The 20020-nt window shown below is 40.5% G+C and overlaps 1 protein-coding gene and 1 non-coding gene across 3 annotated transcripts in view; both read left to right on the forward strand.

Moving 5' to 3' along the window:
• The window catches only part of arhgap20b (Rho GTPase activating protein 20b), a 51084-nt gene that overhangs the window by 13833 nt on the left and 17231 nt on the right, over positions 1-20020 (forward strand). The window contains exons 7-10 of one of the 2 annotated variants that reach the window (XM_017682799.1): positions 2322-2399; positions 5241-5307; positions 7887-8066; positions 15536-15705. In XM_017682799.1, the coding sequence (XP_017538288.1) occupies positions 2322-2399; positions 5241-5307; positions 7887-8066; positions 15536-15705 (495 nt within the window). The remainder of the gene's footprint in view (positions 1-2321; positions 2400-5240; positions 5308-7886; positions 8067-15535; positions 15706-20020) is intronic. The other variant, XM_017682800.1, reaches the window with a different exon arrangement.
• Positions 18723-18909, forward strand: LOC119262298. The gene has a single exon (XR_005129533.1). It is a non-coding gene; the product is annotated as a U2 spliceosomal RNA (small nuclear RNA).

Below are 20020 nucleotides of genomic sequence, written 5' to 3' on the forward strand. Positions count from 1 at the left end.
ACAAGCAACTGAACAGGTGCTTGTTATTAGGTGTACCTAATAAAGTGGCCGGTAAGTGTATGTATGTATATATATATATATATATATATATATATATATATATATATATATATATATATATATATAAAATGGTAACTCTACAAGACAAGGAAAAATCCTTTACTTTAACTACAAGGCAACAGGCACATTTATATGAAGACTAATAAGCCATTAATAATCTGACAAACACCTCAGTCTGGATACTCTAGTCCGATTGAGGCCATTCAGGTGGGTAATAATATAAATAATCCTTCAAATAGAAGAATAATATCCGTGTGAACGCCTGTATCTGATTACATTCCCTATCATAAAGTTTAAGTCCGTTCTGCATGTGCGTCGCGTCACAGTGAGAGTTTATAACCTTCAGCATGGGCCTGATTGCTTGAGCCTTGGAGATTCTCCATCAGATTGTTGAGTAGAGTGAGAATAAACACTTCAGTCTTAATCTGTAATCAGAACGTGTTCCATCAGATTGGAGGAAATGTTTACGCAGCCAGAGTATCCAGACTTTTTTCCATGAAATTTTGGGACGTTTGTTTTGGTGAATCACGAAACTTACACAGAATATAAAGGACAACAGGCAAATTCAATTCATATATATCGTATCTCTTTATAGGAGAAGGAAAAACATGTTTTGCCGTGACATCAGTGATACATGTAGAAAAGATAAAGAAAGCCTCGCCTTGACATGTCTCTGAATATCTGATTCTCCAGAACAGCAGTGATGACTCAAACCGGAAAAACCTCCTCATTGTCCTCATTTGTCCTGCGTCCAGTGCTGGCTTTCTCAGTAAGGTGCTACAGAGCTTCCCAACCCTGAACATCCTGAGGCTCTGGAGGAGAAGAAGCTAGATCTGTTGGTTAGCTTCGGACTCAAACTGAGGACCCGGTCAATTTATGGAAGTTTTTACCGTGTGAATTGACCACACAATCAGCTATAATGTCCTGGAATGACATCTGTGCAATACACTGTCTTGAAATGAACCCCTCAACAAATTCCAGGCTTTTTAAACACTAAGGCTTATTATTCAGTAGCCACAAGGACTGTGATGCACTTTGATTGAGCTGTTTTGTGTGTAACAGAGGGGTCACGTAAGGGGTAAAGAAATGCTTCAAATCAAGGCCACACAATTTTATGCTTGTCTCAGGAGTCAAGGGGTTAACTTTGCTAACAAACACAGGAGTTCAATAGTCACCCAAATCGTTTCTGTAATAAAGAGGACAGTCTGGCCCAGGGTCATTTCATCCCTCGCCCCTAGCCCTCTGTTTTCCGTGTTCACATCTAGGGTAGGGGGTCCCGATTCTTGTTGAGATAGAGGGGTGGGGTGAAGTGTTGGGGCTACGTGACCCTCCAAACTGAGTGATATGAGAAAAAAAGAAAAAACAGCAACCTGGCTGAACAACAGACCGAAGAAACCCACAAATGTGAGAATTTTCTCTGCTGAAAAATCCCAATAACCGCTGTTTTATCTTAGTCTAATGTGGTTTCAGTGGATTTTGGTCGTTTTTCGTCATAACAAGCATAAGAGTATGCTAATGTCTCTCTAGCTAGCTAGGCTAACTTTCCCGTTCCACCTTAAATAGTCCAGCAGTTCTGACGACTGAAGCGCCAGAATGGAACTGCTGCACCATTTAAGGTGGAACGGGAGAATTCGAATGAGAATCTGGAGAATCTCTGACTTCAGCTTCACATCACTGAAGAATTAGGGGGGGTGATAATAAATAATTGCCCCCCTCTTTGAAGGCGTATGATCCCTAAATGTAACTAAAGCCCAGCAGTGAGGAGCTGAACTTTCCCCTCCTCTGCTGTCCCTGCAGACGGGCAGGGTCGCCTACAGAGCGGCGCTAGTAGCTGTTAATGAAGTGATGCTCTTTTATTTGAGGGCCTCATTTCATAGAGAACATTTCAACCACTGCCCTGTAGCTCAGTTCCATGGCGTTAGGGTAACACTCGAAAACAAGGGCTAATGGAAAAACCACAATGTAATCAGCTGAACTCTGTGGCCAGACGTTTCAGACAACAGGTGTTTTGTTTATTTTAAAAGATGCCAAAATCCACAAGCGCGCCGTGAAGTGGGCCTGGAAGCAATTCGAGGGGGTTCAGAAAGGAATTGAGGCCGTATTGACAGTAAATATTTGGGTGGCTATTGAGCTCCAGTGTTTGTCAGGAGCTCTAAATGTGCAGATGTGGACAGCAAGCATGCCTTCATCTGGGACGAGTGGGAAAAAATAGATCTTCCTCTAACATCTGCACTCGTTTGTGCCTGTGATTGTCTTGTTAGACGACTCCAGTGATGGTCGATATGAACTCTACAGCCGACAGTGTGGTCCAGAGCGTCCTACAGCACAGCGGCCTGTCGGTGAGTAACGTTTCGGGTACAGAGGCTTGTCTCCATAATATGTGCCCAAAAGTGGGGTCAATGCAGAAATGACCCAAGGAGAGAGAGAAACGGGACTGCAGTTCAGAAAAGCAGCCCAAGTTCAAGGATGACAATAGATAATACAGTAGCACTTTCTATGAATGTGACATTTGTTCATAACATGTTATAATGCATTCATAAGGCATCTTAAACATGGCTGTAAATATTTCTAAAAATGCATTACATGTTATAGCTGTGCTTATTATGCATTATGAATTGCTAACAGAATGCATATATAAAGTGAAGCGTCCTGGACTAAAGCCTCCTCCAGGGTTCAGACTGAGGCCTCAAGTTGAAGAATTTACTGAAGGATTTACTGAAACACAATAAAGCTCATTACAGGCTTCAAATGTCAGAGTTTAAACTAGAGCAACATCAGAGTTTCACCCAATGTGGGAAAGTCAATGTTCACCACTGGTAATGTTCCCCACTATTAATGTTCCCCACTATTAATGTTCACCACTGTTAATGTTCACCACCGTTAATGTTCACCACTGTTAATGTGCACCACCGTTAGCCTGGCACTGACTTAACACTGCATATCCAATAGAACTCCAGCAGAAACCAGCAGTACTGTAATGTAGTGTATTGTACTGTAGTGTACTGTAGTGTAGTGTAGTGTAGTGTACTGTAGTGTAGTGTAGTGTACTGTAGTGTACTGTAGTGTAGTGTTACAGAGTGAAGGGCGTAAAAAGACTTTGTATGTGTCTTTACTTCACTATTGGCACTGACTGTATAACATGTTATTTACACTGCTTATAATGCATTATAGTAACAATTCATAATGTATAATAAGCATGGCTATGAAGTGTGTCACTGTACATTTTTATACATATTCATTACCATGTTTATTATACCTTATAATTGCATTATAACATGTTATAAATGTGTTTATATGCTTACAAACATGACATTCATAGAAAGTGTTATCACACAGGCCTGTATCAGGCATCATATGTGCCACAGAACATATTATGAGCGCATTTATAATGCGTTATGAATACAGGATTCATAGGTGTTAGCATATAATCCTTTTTTGGCTCCTTCATTTGTTTTTTTATGGGAATTGGAACCTGGAACTAGTAGAATTTTGCTGCCATTGAGCATTTTGTAGGTTTTTGAAGTCCGTTGGGTTTAGCTGGTCCTTGTTGGTGCCCAATATGCCGGAGATTTTGGCAAAGAGGTGACAGGGAGTTTCAGCAGGATGGCGGTGTGAATGTGCGGGGGAGAGGTGCAGACTGGACATTGGTTGGACAGTTGTTCCGCTTACCATCGATAGTGGACTCTTCTCAAAAGGCACAAACAACCACCTCATGGTGAGGTGGAAGCCCCTAGGCCTGCAGACTGCTTCTACAGACATTAGTGAAAGAATGGGTCGCTCTCAGGAGCTCAGTGAATTCCAGCGTGGTACCGTGATCGGACGCCACCTGTGCAGCAAGTCCAGTCGTGAAATTTCCTCACTACTAAATATTCCACAGTCCACTGTCAGTGGGATTATAACAAAGTGGAAGCGATAAAATGACAGAGCGGTCAGCGGATGCTGAGGGGCATAGTGCGCAGAGGTCACCAACTTTCTGCAGAGTCACTACAGACCTCCAAACTTCATGTGGCCTTCAGATCAGCTCAAGAACAGCGTAGAGAGCTTCATGGAATGGGTTTCCATGGCCGAGCAGCTGCATCCAAGCCTTACATCACCAAGCGCAATGCAAAGCGTGGAATGCAGTGGTGTAAAGCGCCGCCACTGGACTCTAGAGCAGTGGAGACGTGTTCTCTGCAGTGACCAATCACGCTTCTCCATCTGGAAATCTGATGGACGAGTCTGGGTTTGGCGGTTGCCAGGAGACGGTACTTCTCTAACTGCATTATGCTGAGTGTAAAGTTTGGTGGAGGGGGGATCATGGTGTGGGGTGTGTTTCAGGAATCGGGCTTGGCCCCTTAATTCCAGTGAAAGGAACTCTTAAAGCTTCAGCACCAAGAGATTTTGGACAATTTCCTGCTCCCAACTTTGTGGGAACAGTTTGGGGACGGCCCCTTCCTGTTCCAACATGACTGCGCACCAGTGCACAAAGCAGGTCCATAAAGACGTGGATGAGCCAGTTTGGTGTGGAAGAACTTGACTGGCCTGCACAGAGTCCTGACCTCAACCCCATAGAACACCTTTGGGATGAATTAGAGTGGAGACTGTGAGCCAGGCCTTCTCGTCCAACATCAGTGTCTGACCAACATCAGTGTCTGACAAATGTGCTTCTGGAAGAACGGTCAGAAATTCCCATAAACACTCCTAACCCTTGTTCATCCTATTAATCCCTTTGGATTAAGAACGGGATGCCACTGAAGTTCATATGCATGTGAAGCCAGACGAGCCGATACTATGGCAGTATGATGTATCTTCATACATGTTTGCCGCATATTAAAGAGCCTTCAGAATAGGACAGCCTAGTCGCGCTGCTGTGAATCGGCCTCCGGAGGACGCAGCCCCTGAACTGGGACTCGGCTTATTGGTATCGGCCCTGCTGTTCTGTAATTGAGGTCTCTCCGTAAAACGCGACGCCGTATGTTCGTTTCCTTTTTATGACGTTCTGATGAAGCGAGTCTTCGCGAAGAGAGAGCTGAGTGTGGTTTTTGAAGCTCGGTGTTGTTTATCAAGACCCGGGAGCTGAGCAGGTGGGCAGGCCCGAGTGTTTACTGCGCCCTCATTTTGGCATTTCCTGCGTTTCATATCTCCTGCGTCCTGTTTCCTGTCCTTCTCTTCCAAACATAATGACCACTTCCTGTGTGCAGGGCTCAGTCTCAAACTACCAGCTGTGCACGGGGCATGACGGGGAGGAGGACATGTACCCACTCATCGGTAAGGACTCTCACTCACTCTAGTGTTTACAGGCCTTCTGCCTGAGTGTGTAAACGCTGTTGGCGATGGAGCTCCATCCACTACCCTGGGGATGATTTGGAAGTAATTAGTCCAGAAGTAATTAACGAGTGCTCGAGTGCTCTTGTGGCTGAATGCAATCAATTCATCAATCCTAGAAGCGTCTAGTGTAGCCTTCCCAGAAGAAAAGAGGAAAAGAGTGTTACTGTAGCACAAGAAGATAAACTAAGATAAACACTGTAAAAAAAAGGTCATAAATTTACATAAAATAACCGTAATTTTTTTTTGTTGTATACAAAACTCTGTAAAATGATGGACAATATATGTCAATTCACATCCCAACTGTTATTTTAAGGATTATGCCAATAATGACAAAATACACATTTATTTCCTATTTATTATAGAAAAATTGCTGTATTATTTATACAGTATTTTTATGCTTTTTTAAATTACAAATTTCTGTAAAAAGACACACATTATTTGTAATTAAATATGGAGCACATTATGTAAAGATTTATGTCCATACTAACAACGTAATGTTTTTTCCTTGTACTTTTAAGGTACATCTTACTAGCTTTATATATTTATATCATTTTACATTCAAACTCTAATTCTGGATACAAATTTAGAAGATATTTTCCGGGTAACTGATCACATTAATTAAAAAATCATCTGTAAAGTTTTATCAGCTCAACTGTTTATGCTATCACGTTAATGATGTTTCATATCATAAAACATGAGTTTTTTATCTGCAGAACCTTTTGTGCTAACTTTTTATTGAAGGTTTTTCTTTATTGTTTTTTCTGCAAAACCTTTATTGAATTTTTTTGGGATATTTTACTTCAATTTTATGCTTTTTGTTTGGCAGCACTGCTGCCAGTATTTCGACCATTTTTCCGATTTTTTTTACAGTGTATTTATTGATTCCCTTCATTTCAGAAGAAATGCTGGAGGAGCAGGTGTCTGCTTTTGGACACGTAACATGTTCTCCAATGGAGAACCCTCATGGCCTTCTAGACCATCAGAGAAAAAGAAAAGGGATTTTTAATTTTAGCTATTAGATTCATCATGCATGTTGTATTTAAACTCACAGTATTGTAATATTACTCTTATGTCTGTTGGAGAGAAAAGGGTTCTAAAAAGTGTTTAATGGAACTGTCCAGTCCAGATGTTTTTCTCTGCAGCATTTAAGTAGATACAGCCAAGTGAGCTCTCACATTGGTTAGGACTTCAGCAGCTGGACTGAAGGCCTTTAAAATTAACTGCTAACATGATTAGGAGCTGACGGAGGAATCAATCCCACTTTGGTTTAGTTTAAAACTGGTGAAAAAAAAACCCATCACTCTAGTCCTTCTGGAGGTTCTAGATATGTCCCTGACTGCAAATATGAGCTGTAATCTAACCAGGTTGCAGGTAGTTGTTAGGAATGGAAAACAGTGGTGGCAGCTGTGTTCAATCTATGCCCCCCTTGAAGTACCAGCATGGCCCACTGGGGGGCCTGCAGGTGGGAAACCACTGGGGTCATATCACGACATTAATGCACATCCTAACTATAAACATCACAATTCGTTTTTGTAGTAACTTGTAGTAACAGACCTCCATGGTTCCCAAAGCTGACGGGGGAAATTTCACTGACCTCGGTGTAGAGCCACTTACTTAGCCTGGAAAGAGTCGTTAGCCGCGGGGAAAAGTCTCACAACTACGGTTCATTGCAAACAAGGTCAGTCAGGGAAGCCTCAAAGGCCTGAAAGTGTCCTTAGCTATGAAGGGGAAACGTTTTCCAGCAGCCGAGCACCACCAGTCCAGGCAGCCTCATAGCTGCACCATAGTGATGTAGCGTCACCCAAGCAGCCGGCCCAGGCAGCAACACTTGGCTTAGACAGCCTGAGAGGCCTTGTAGCTGCAGCATAGCACTGCTCATGCAGCCAAGCAGCCAGCTGAGGCTGCGATGTCACGTCAATCAGGTCCCCAGTCCAGAGAGCTTCGTAGCCGTGATACAGTGTCACTTTAGCGGCCGCATTATAGCTGAGATGTAGCATCACCCAAACAGCCAGCCCAAAAAAGCCCTAAAGCCATAGTTGGAAAATTTCTCTCAGCCTCTATCTGGGTGGATATGATGGCCTCAGCCAGCAGGAAAACATCAAAACTTAGACACAAACTATACAAAACCAACAAAAAAACAACGGAAAACCTTTACTATTCTGGAAGGCTTTACACTAGATGTTGAACATTACTGTGAGGATTTGATTGAGCATTAGTGAGGTCAGGTACTGATGTTGGATGGTAGGTTCTGGATCAGTAAGGTACTGGATGGAGCTCCATCACTCCAGAGAACGCAGCTCCACTGCTCCACAGCCCAATGCTTTATACCCTCCAGCCCACACTTGGTATTGGGCGTGGTGACCTAAGGCTGCTCAAGAGCGTCCAGTTCTGTTGGTCAATGCTTTGCTATGATGCTGTATGTGCACATTTGAATACCTGCGTTAGCAGTGGCTTCACCTTAAATTAGCTGAATTTACTCATCAGAATGAATTAGAATGATTATTTATTATCCGCTTTAGGTCATGAGCTGCCGTTCTGTATCCTCCTGCACACATTGCGCTCCGCCCAGGGCCACGCCCCCACTCCCAGTCTCCAGCAGCCTTCTGATGGACTGAGCACTGACCACCTGCAGAAACAGCCCAAATCACTGCGATTCGTACTGAAGACACGACCTGCAGAGAACGTGCACTCTCACACAGGTGAGTTCACCAGTTTAACCTCAAGGCAAAGCCTACACCTGGTCCTAATCCTAACCATAATACCATGGATAATCAACTGAATATCATCAGAACGTTTAATGTTTTAAGTATCTACAGAGCGTCTATAGGAGAACCATATAAACCCTAAAAGCCCTATAGTGAAGGCTTATAGTAAAAGCCCTATAGTGAAGGCTTATAGTAAAAGCCCTATAGTGAAGGCTTATAGTAAAAGCCCTATAGTGAAGGCTTGTAGTAAAAGCCCTATAGTAAAGGCTTGTAGTAAAAGCCCTATAGTAAAGGCTTGTAGTAAAAGCCCTATAGTAAAGGCTTGTAGTAAAAGCCCTATAGTAAAGGCTTGTAGTAAAAGCCCTATAGTAAAGGCTTGTAGTAAAAGCCCTATAGTAAAGGCTTGTAGTAAAAGCCCTATAGTAAAGGCTTGTAGTAAAAGCCCTATAGTAAAGGCTTATAGTAAAAGCCCTATAGTAAAGGCTTATAGTAAAGGCTTATAGTAAAAGCCCTATAGTGAAGGCTTATAGTAAAAGCCCTATAGTAACGGCTTATAGTAAAAGCCCTATAGTAACGGCTTATAGTAAAAGCCCTATAGTAAAGGCTTATAGTAAAGGCTTATAGTAAAAGCCCTATAGTAAAGGCTTATAGTAAAAGCCCTATAGTAAAGGCTTATAGTAAAAGCCCTATAGTAAAGGCTTATAGTAAAAGCCCTATAGTAAAGGCTTATAGTAAAAGCCCTATAGTGAAGGCTTATAGTAAAAGCCCTATAGTAACGGCTTATAGTAAAAGCCCTATAGTAACGGCTTATAGTAAAAGCCCTGTAGTGAAGGCTTATAGTAAAAGCCCTATAGTGAAGGCTTATAGTAAAAGCCCTATAGTGAAGGCTTGTAGTAAAAGCCCTATAGTAAAGGCTTGTAGTAAAAGCCCTATAGTAAAGGCTTGTAGTAAAAGCCCTATAGTAAAGGCTTGTAGTAAAAGCCCTATAGTAAAGGCTTGTAGTAAAAGCCCTATAGTAAAGGCTTGTAGTAAAAGCCCTATAGTAAAGGCTTGTAGTAAAAGCCCTATAGTAAAGGCTTATAGTAAAAGCCCTATAGTAAAGGCTTATAGTAAAAGCCCTATAGTAAAGGCTTATAGTAAAGGCTTATAGTAAAAGCCCTATAGTGAAGGCTTATAGTAAAAGCCCTATAGTAACGGCTTATAGTAAAAGCCCTATAGTAACGGCTTATAGTAAAAGCCCTATAGTAAAGGCTTATAGTAAAGGCTTATAGTAAAAGCCCTATAGTAAAGGCTTATAGTAAAAGCCCTATAGTAAAGGCTTATAGTAAAAGCCCTATAGTAAAGGCTTATAGTAAAAGCCCTATAGTAAAGGCTTATAGTAAAAGCCCTATAGTGAAGGCTTATAGTAAAAGCCCTATAGTAACGGCTTATAGTAAAAGCCCTATAGTAACGGCTTATAGTAAAAGCCCTGTAGTGAAGGCTTATAGTAAAAGCCCTATAGTGAAGGCTTATAGTAAAAGCCCTATAGTGAAGGCTTATAGTAAAAGCCCTATAGTGAAGGCTTATAGTAAAAGCCCTATAGTGAAGGCTTATAGTAAAAGCCCTATAGTGAAGGCTTATAGTAAAAGCCCTATAGTGAAGGCTTATAGTAAAAGCCCTATAGTGAAGGCTTATAGTAAAAGCCCTATAGTAAAGGCTTATAGTAAAAGCCCTATAGTAAAGGCTTATAGTAAAAGCCCTATAGTAAAGGCTTATAGTAAAAGCCCTATAGTAAAGGCTTATAGTAAAAGCCCTATAGTAAAGGCTTATAGTAAAAGCCCTATAGTGAAGGCTTATAGTAAAAGCCCTATAGTAAAGGCTTACAGTAAAAGCCCTATAGTAAAGGCTTACAGTAAAAGCCCTATAGTGAAGGCTTATAGTAAAAGCCCTATAGTGAAGGCTTATAGTAAAAGCCCTATAGTGAAGGCTTATAGTAAAAGCCCTATAGTGAAGGCTTGTAGTAAAAGCCCTATAGTAAAGGCTTGTAGTAAAAGCCCTATAGTAAAGGCTTGTAGTAAAAGCCCTATAGTAAAGGCTTGTAGTAAAAGCCCTATAGTGAAGGCTTATAGTAAAAGCCCTATAGTGAAGGCTTGTAGTAAAAGCCCTATAGTAAAGGCTTGTAGTAAAAGCCCTATAGTAAAGGCTTGTAGTAAAAGCCCTATAGTAAAGGCTTGTAGTAAAAGCCCTATAGTAAAGGCTTGTAGTAAAAGCCCTATAGTAAAGGCTTATAGTAAAAGCCCTATAGTAAAGGCTTATAGTAAAGGCTTATAGTAAAAGCCCTATAGTAAAGGCTTATAGTAAAGGCTTATAGTAAAAGCCCTATAGTAAAGGCTTATAAGTAAAAGCCCTATAGTGAAGGCTTATAAGTAAAAGCCCTATAGTGAAGGCTTATAAGTAAAAGCCCTATAGTGAAGGCTTATAGTAAAAGCCCTATAGTAAAGGCTTATAGTAAAAGCCCTATAGTGAAGGCTTATAGTAAAGGCTTATAGTAAAGGTTTGTAATAAAAGCCCTATAGTGAAGGCTTATAGTAAAGGCTTATAGTAAAGGTTTATAGTAAAAGCCCTATAGTAAAGGCTTATAGTAAAGGCTTATAGTAAACGCCCTATAGTGAAGGCTTATAGTAAAAGCCCTATAGTAAAGGCTTATAGTAAAAGCCCTATAGTGAAGGCTTATAGTAAAAGCCCTATAGTAAAGGCTTATAGTAAAAGCCCTATAGTGAAGGCTTATAGTAAAAGCCCTATAGTAAAGGCCCTATAAATAAATATAAATATAAAATGCAAGGTTTTGTTCCGACAGCAGCGATAAGTCAGAAGAAGAATGTAGAGACACGGAGGTTGAGTGACACCAGAAAATAGAAAACAAAGACAATGAAAGTAAATCAGTAGGTTGGAGCTTGTAACGTTACTATTACTACTAATAAGAATTATACATATACGTATGTTTGAATAGCACTTTACGACAACATAAACATCCTCCTGTCGTCGTTCTCTCTCACTCACAGCCTTCGTTGGCATATGGGGCTCGGGCACTGCCTTCCTGGCCTCTCTTGTGGCTGTTGTTGGTGCCCATGAGTCGCCCAAGCGTTTGATTTTTGTGCCCATGTCTCACAAGCGCATGCAAAATAAACCTTTTAGATGTTAAAGGTTCTAGTGTTCTAGTGTTCCCCACTGTAACACAATGCTACCAAGCTGGGAGGGTGAAGGAAGCACGTGCTTCCTCCACATCTAACGCAACGCCACTGTACAGCTCTCGCAAGAGGACTGTGGACCACTGTCGGCCCACTGATGGCAAAGCTGCTGTTCCACTGGCGTTTGGCTCAGCGGTTTCTGGGCAAAATTCCACTCGTCATCGCTCATTTTCCATGTACAGTCCAGTTTTCTCATGTCACGATCGGCCCCTTCCAGTCTTCCATGGGCTTTTTGTTTTGGTCTAGTCCATGTTCTTTCTTTGTTTTGATTCCTTCCCAGTCCGGCCCCCTTGTTTTCTGACACCTGTGTCCTGTTTGAATTCTGTGTTTGTTTCGTGATGTCCGTCCCTCCTGCTCTCCGTGTTGGCTCATTGAACTCGGACTGTTTTGACCATGACCCTGGATTTGCCCCAAATCAATCTTGCTTGTCTCCGCACATGCGTCCGCCTCATCATCGCTCAACGTTGCAGCTCATTTTCCCTTCCTGCTTTTCTTTAGTTCTGCTTTTATTTAAATCCAGCTCAGCAGCTGCAACAACGTTTTCTATGAAATCATTTTATATCAGGCTGAATAATTAATTTTTTAAAAAAGTTTACTTTCCTAAATAAAAGTCTCTGGGCATTTAAAATCTGTTTGTATGCAGGATAATTACAAATGATGTGTGTCTTTTTACAGAAATTTGCGCATAATTTAAAAATAATAAATAATAGTCATTTTTCTGTAAAAAATAAGAAATACATGCATGTTGTCATTATTGGCATAATCCTTAAACATCCTTAACAGTTGGGTTGTTAATTTACATGTATTGTCCATAATTTTACAGAGTTTTGTATACAATAAAAAAACAAAACTACTGTAAAAGGTTTAGGGCTATTTTATGTAAATTTAGGACCTTTTTTCAGTGACTCACTGAACACTCAGACAGCTGAGAGCAGACTTAGACGCTGAGGCTTCTGTGGGAGTTTCTGTGAGATATGTTTTCTGCTTTCCTCCCTGAGCTTCAGTAATGATGCCTCTGCTCGGTTCTCTGCGGAGACTGAATGGTGGAGAAAAAGGGCAATAATTACAGCTCATCTGAGACCCTCGAACAGGATGTGCTCCTCTTTCCCAAGAACGCACAATTGCAGTGGCAGTTCCTGTCATTATGATAAATAACGGTGTTGCGTGTTTCTCGGTGTATTTTTGTGCGTGAACTCACTCATATTGTTTACACGCTTCCTGTTAATAATAATAGTAATCTGCAGTGAAACGCCGACACATTCTGAATCTAACTCTTTTGCTCAGAGATCTGAAGTCATGCAAGATTCACTTCAATGGCACACGGCTCTTAAGCGCTGCTCTGTAACTTATTAACCTCTTCAACTCCTCGGGACCACCGGTGGCTCCAAACCGCGCTTGGTCATGTTCTCCATAACGTTCATACTTCAGAAGCTGGGCATCATGTGAGGCTGTAGCTCTTCTCTCCAGTCTAATAGACGGTGATGTCATTTTAAATCCTTATAATAAAAGAAGCTGAGCTCAGTTTGTTTTTCTACTGAAAGTCGACCCGTTTTTCCCCAAATCTGGGCTCTAAACTATAAACAGACGGCGTCTCTTCAGTGATCTGCTCTGGAAACATCACTTTTAGAGAACAACACAAAGAGCGTCGGAGATTTTTGGCCTTCAGCAGTAAATTGTGAGCGTGTAGTGACATGTGGAGATCATAAAACACACGTTCTGCTCATTTGAGGGGAAATTTTACAAAAACAAATAAATAAATAAAATAAAAAATTACATTTATTTCATGCAGCTACTGAATAACTTGCCTTATGATTTGATCATGAATATTCAGATGGACAAACCAGAACATACCCTGGAGAATAAGAGGTTATCCTCTTATGACAAATATGAGTAAAATATGGCTCATCAGTTCAACCTAAAAAAGCACTTCCTATTGTAACAAGTAAATTAAGTAGTTTTATTCAACCTAATCAATACTTTGAATGAACAATTCTTTATATAATAGTCATTTTTTAGTTTAGTAGAATGGGCTGTAGTAGTAGAACTGACGAGCCATTTTTTTACCAAAATGAGATGCTTTTTCTGCGTAAACAAAGTGTTAAAATCAGTAATTGGACATTAAAATGTGCAGCAGTGTGCTCTTAGTGGGGGGGGGGGGGGGTGTATATTTGGGTTTCTTTTTATTTTTTTAATCAGTAAAACTCACCACCCAGTTTGCATTCGACTGCATCTGCACCATAAAAAAAATCCAATTGAAATTTTTTGGCCCATGAATTTTTCTTTCAAAACATTTCAACAATAGTGCGTTAAAAATACGGTTAAAAAGATTGTTATATTGATCATCGATCAATATAAACAAATACTATATTGAAACATATACAACACGTTCTCTGTCAGACTGAAGAGCCTTTTCATGATGCAGAGAACCTTTTAATCGTGCAACGGGTTCTTTGAGTGTTCATAGTTCTAAATAGGACCATTTTCCTTAGTAAAGAACCTTATAGTACCATCTTTTTTACATGAAAAAGCAAAGAATTGAACCAATCCGACTGAATTCATTCAGATTATAGAGTCAGACTGAGGTGTTTATACTAACTCTACTCAACAATCTGACGGACCATCTCCGATTGCATTCACACTACAAGAAATCCGATCCAAAATGATGTGCATGCATAGACAACCCCTTAGTGTAGACGTCAGGGAGTCACTCCTCTTTCCGTGATTATTGATTGGATATTATATTGGATATATTTTGCCATAACGCAGGGTCAGTGACTGGGTTGCTTTTGGTCTTGCTGGTCTTCTGAACTGTTATAGGCTGTTATTGGTTTGTTTGCTCCACCTGAAGTATCTGCCTGTATGTCTGGGGTTGTTTGCTACGATCATCTAGCATGGCTGGTACACTCGCCTCCTCCTAAGAGGTCAGCTGCAAACAGCATCATCAGTTTCATTGGCAACTACTGGAAGGTTGCTCAAAAAATAGTAAAGTAAAAGGAATTTTTTCACCAAAATTGTTTTTCTTACTTTCTTCTGTTACGTTTTGTTTTGTTCCAGCGTTTACGATTCACTGTGATTTTGAATGTCAAAAGAAAACCGACCAAAACATTTTGCTGATTTGGTTGCATTTTGATTTCAGTGGCTTTACTTGTTTCACAAAAATGCAAAAAAAAAAAAATTAATAAAATAAATGTAGCCATGACTATAAAACCATAAGAATTTTATATGATACTGCACATTTTATTCAAAAGTATGGAACCACTTTTATTTCAAATGATGTTATTTTTGCCAATAATAAGCAGTGTACATTAAAATTTAAAACAGGTAGTTTTATCAACTGGAAGCAGCAGCAAGCTATTAACTAAACAATAATATATTGTAATTATCTGGTCATAGTCATTTATTGTCATATTTCAGCCTTCAGTTTAGCATTTATAAATAAAAAACATCATTCTGGATGTTAATTTTATTCTAATTTCATTTTGGATGTTAATTTTATTAGAATTTCATTGTGGATATTAATTTTATCAAAACTTCATTCTGGATATTACTTCTATTAGAACTTTATTCTGGATGTGAATTTTAATAGAACTTGATTCTAGAAGTTAATTTTATTATAACTTAATTCTGGATGTTACTTTTGTTAGAACTTTATTCTGTATATTAATTGTATTAGAACTTAATTATAGATTTTAATTTTATTAGAACTTTGTTCTGGATATTACTTTCATTGGAACTTAATTTTGGATGTGAATTTTAATAGAACTTTATTCTAGAAGGTAATTTTATTAGAAATTAATTCTGGATATTAATTTTATTTTGAACTTCATTCTGGATGTGAATTTTAATAGAACTTTTTTTCTAGAAGTTAATTTTATTATAACTTAATTCTGGATTTTAATTGTATTTTAACTTTATTCTGGATGTTAATTTTATTAGAACTTTATTCTAGAAGTTACTTTTATTAGAACTTTATTCTCAATATTTATTTCATTTGAACTTCAATCTGGATGTTGCTTTTATTGGAACATTACTTTGGATGTGAATTTTAATAAAACTTTATTCTAGAAGTTAATTTTATTAGAACTTAATTCTGGATATTAATTTTATTAGAGCTTCATTCTGCATAGAATTTTCTACAGTTTAGGCTGCAGTTTCTTTTTACATTATTGAGACAGGAATTTATTGATTGTAGAAGGTTATTCCAAAAAAATGGTAAATGTTATTTTTTGATCGCAGGTTCTTCTCTGAAGCACAAGAGGAAAAAGTCTCTCATTGGTTGGGCTCTGAGAAGGGGTTACAACAGCCAATCAGAAAAAAAGAATGACTCTGACTCCGCCTCCAACAAGCTGTTTGGCATACCACTCGCTTCAGTTTGTCAGGATGGAAATCTGCCCAGACCAATCATGGTGAGGACCTCAGTGCACTCTGTGCAAAAACATTGGATCTTTAAGCGTTCTTTAGAAAAGGGGAATGGTTGTATTTAGAACCAGAAGTTCTGCATAGAACCATTCAATACTTAAATGGATCTTTGCATGGTGATGCTTTCTTCAGATTGATGGAGAATGTGTTATTTTTGGTTTCTATAGCACCAAAAACGGTTCTTCCGTTGTTTTAAGCTCGACATCGTAAATATAGAAAAACCTGTTTTGATGCTAAAACAATTTCCAAAAAGGCTTTTACAACATAACGTAATTAAACAATAGAACACAAAGGAATGTGTTCATCATGTGATTGTATTCGCGATGACACACTCCTAGAGTGTTCTGTTGTTTTGTACCACGATTAAATAAATACAGTAAGAAATGAATAAACTGGCTGTGAACGCGGCTTTAATATGTTTTAATGTTCAGCTCCTTCCTCCTAATTAGAGCTCCTTAACGAGCAGCTTGTTGCTACGTCAGAGTAACGAGCTCCGCCCACTCGCTGCTCAGCCGGCAGTTCGTTCTCCAGCTCCTTACACTAAATTCTCAAACTGTCGTCACCACTGAGCAGCTTTTCAGTCGGCAGCTGTGACAGAAGAACAGCTGAACAACCTGGAATCAGCCAGAAATGAACCCAACACCATTCGCCAGACGTGTCTGATCTTCAGAGTCGGACCAAATCAGACTGAGCCGTAAAACTGACCCAATATCAGGTTCAGCTCAGTTTGGTCAGTTTCTCCAGATCAGGATTAATGTTGTTTTGTTCCAGCCGGTCTGTAAAGCTTCTTCCAGCCCGTTTAGTTTGGCGAATGGTGTTGGGTTCAATTCTGGCTGATTCCAGGTTGTTCAGCTGTTCTTCTGTCACAGCTGCCGACTGAAAAGCTGCTCAGTGGTGACGACAGTTTGGGAATTTAGTGTCGTCTCGTCTTCAGAGTCGGACCAAATCGGCTGTCGGTCAGATGTGATCTTAACAGCGTCCGTTTTCTGTTTGTGGCAAAGTAAGAAGTGAAAACGTTCACATGGCTCAAGCGTCTCCTACAGCGGTCAAAGTCATTGCTTAGCAACGGCATCTCAGTGGAGTGATACAGCGTTTGTTAAAAAACAAACAAATAAAAAAAAACAGAGCAGTTAGAGGCAAAAAGTCCAGGCAGAGAGTCAGAAACACAAGACAGCTAGTTAATCCAAAAACACTCAGCATGCAGACACAAGTGACCTGGCAAAGCTTCCCACTGCCTGGCGAAAGGAAGGGCATTTAAGCCGTGGCTGATTACTGAAATTGGGTACAGGTGGTTTGGTGGGAACAGGGCTAGTACTCTGGGGAGTGAGACCTCTGGTGGCCATACAATGAATCGCTGACAGTGGGACACTGTATGGTAGCTTTGAGGCTACTAGGGTGGAAAGCTTGATGGATGCTGTGTAGTAGCTTTGTGGCTGCCTGGGCAGAATGCTTGAGGGATGCTGTGTGGTAGCTGAGAGGCTGCCTGGGCAGAATGCTTGAGGGATGCTGTGTGGTAGCTGAGAGGCTGCCTGGGCAGAATGCTTGAGGGATGCTGTGTGGTAGCTGAGAGGCTGCCTGGGCAGAATGCTTGAGGGATGCTGTGTGGTAGCTGAGAGGCTGCCTGGGCAGAATGCTTGAGGGATGCTGTGTGGTAGCTGAGAGGCTGCCTGGGCAGAATGCTTGAGGGATGCTGTGTGGTAGCTATGAGACTGTCTGGATTGCCCACCTTATTGGTGCTGTATCATAGCTATCACTGTTCAGTCTTGACTTCAGTTCACTCCACTGCATGACGTTTGTTCTTATCAGCATTCACGGCACTTTTAAACAACTCACTCGAACTGTTTGTGACAGTAGCATTTCTTGGTGAAGTCATCCCTTTATGGGCTTTAATTTGCAAATTGCCAAAGCATAAAAATCCAAATGAAAGTTTCTGTGAAGCAGAGAATAATATACAACACTACATATACCATTACAGTTACACTCACTGGAGCTTATAGCAATTATACAGGAACACAGCAATGACCTTCTATGGGACATTCGCACGCAGCTGAAGCCCGATTTACATTTCACACCACTGCGTCACCACAAGTGACACAAATCTGACAGTTTCAACACCTTTTCCAAAGGTCACTGAGCTGAGCTGTGACCGGTTGGCTGAAGGGATGCCACGAGTTCTGTGTCATTGAGAATGTACTAGTCCAGACTACTGATTCTTTGAAGTGAGGCCATATAAGTCTCTGTCTTTTTTTCATTCTAAACTTAAGCAAAAGTCTCTTTTTCATTTAACGCAGTTCCAGTACAGCCCACAAGTACTACTTTCACTTTCACGTACATACAACATACATTTTTGACCTTATTGGCTCTGATCACCAGTGCATTGGACTGGAAATGAAACACCAGCTTGGTTTCCATCTGAGTATTTTGACATAGTGAGTAAAAAACAATGATGGAATGACAAATATCAGCTAAAATTGCGGAAAAAAACCCAAAACAATTGTGGATACATTTTTAGGGGAATAAAAACGCGTTAACATTGTGATGGAAACATGTTTACAGACTACTGTAAATACAGATAAAGCCATAAGACTGATCAGGTTGTTTTTTGTTAATGTAAGTGATACTTTTTTAATCTTAATTAATTTTAATTTTTTAATTAACATTTAACCCATCTGTGCAGTGAAACACCACATACACACACACACACACACACACACACACACACACACACACACACACACTAGGGGGCAGTGAGCACACTTGCCTGGAGCGGTGGGCAGCCCTATCCACAGTGCCCAGGGAGCAAATGGGGGTTAGGTGTCTTGCTCAAGGACATCTCAGTGATGGACTGTCGGTACTGGGGATCAAACCGGCAACCTTCCGGTCACAGGGCCAGTTCCCTGACCTCCAGCCCACGACTGCCCCCTTGCCCCCATTCAATGTGATGAATAAATTAAAATTAAAATGTAATAAATTAAAATGGACCTTTCTGTAATCAAAGGGCCTAAACGTTTCTCTGCCTTTTGGCTAAGATCACGTGTATCATCTGTTCTTATCAGTTTAATATCTGATACGTCCAATGAGGACTAGATATTAAATAGATCTTTAGAACAGGCAGACGGAAGAGCAGCTTGCTCCATCTGCTCCACGCATCGACCTGGTATTGCAGTACCTTCAGGAATGGTGCACCTCCTTTTGGAGGGGGGCAGTCGTGGGCTGGGGGTTAGGGAACCAGCCTTGTGACTAGAAGGTCACCTGCTTGATCCCTGGAGCCAACATTGCGTGACTGAAGTGCCCTTGATCAAGACACCTAACCCCCAACTCCCCGGGTGCTGTGGATAGGGCTGCCCACCACTCCAGGCAAGTCCGCTCACGGCCCCCTAGTGTGTGTCTTCACTAGCAAATGAACCTGTGGAGCATCCTGGCCAATCGCCGATGTGTACGATTGAATCCAGTCCTTCAAGTGATCTAATAAATATGTCATGTTGGTAAAATTAAATGCAGGCCAACCTTAAATCATGTTAAATAAAGCTAATATATTCACCAACTACACTCTTAAAGATGGTTCTTTGAGCGTTCTAAAGTAAAGACAATGCTTTTACATAGAACCACGAACACTCAGTCAAAGAACCATTGGCATGCTTAAATGGTTCTCTGCATGATGAAATGGTTTTTCAAATTGATGCTGTATATGCATCCGTACCATTTACAATACATTCCCCATCAATCTGAAGAACAATTTCAGCATGAAATAAACCATTTAAGCATACAAATGGTTCTTTGAGTGTTTGCGGTTCTATATAGAACCATTGTCTTTACTAAAGAAGAGTGCAGAATGCTGAATTACTGTGTTAATCCCATTTTAATCTCACTCCTTTTATTGCTGGAGCGATAATCAGCTCTATGTATGGGAATATTGTATCTGGGTACTTTTTTTAATGCAAATATAAGTTTTTGCCGTTAACATTTAGTCGGCTGCAGCCAAATATCACGGTGTTTAGCTCAAAATATCACAGCGTGACTTTTCCCCACTTACTGTATTACTTAACTCTGATCCTGATGCTGCCGCATTTCCAAGAACATTAACAGCTGCCTTGATTTCATTAGAGGCGTAAGACACACCAGATGTCAGACGAAGCTTGTTGGTTTTCTTGTCGTATGAATTCGGCCTAAAGTCTAACGAGATATGGCTTATTGTCCTATGTCCTAGCAGAGGCGCTGTCATTCAGCAGACCTCAGTGTGCTGCTCTGCCCTCAATGCTCCATTCCTTCCCCAGCGAAGGTCAAATGAGTCATGTGGGCTTC

The sequence above is a fragment of the Pygocentrus nattereri genome, chromosome 23 (assembly GCF_015220715.1).
Source record: "Pygocentrus nattereri isolate fPygNat1 chromosome 23, fPygNat1.pri, whole genome shotgun sequence".
Lineage (NCBI taxonomy): Eukaryota > Metazoa > Chordata > Actinopteri > Characiformes > Serrasalmidae > Pygocentrus > Pygocentrus nattereri.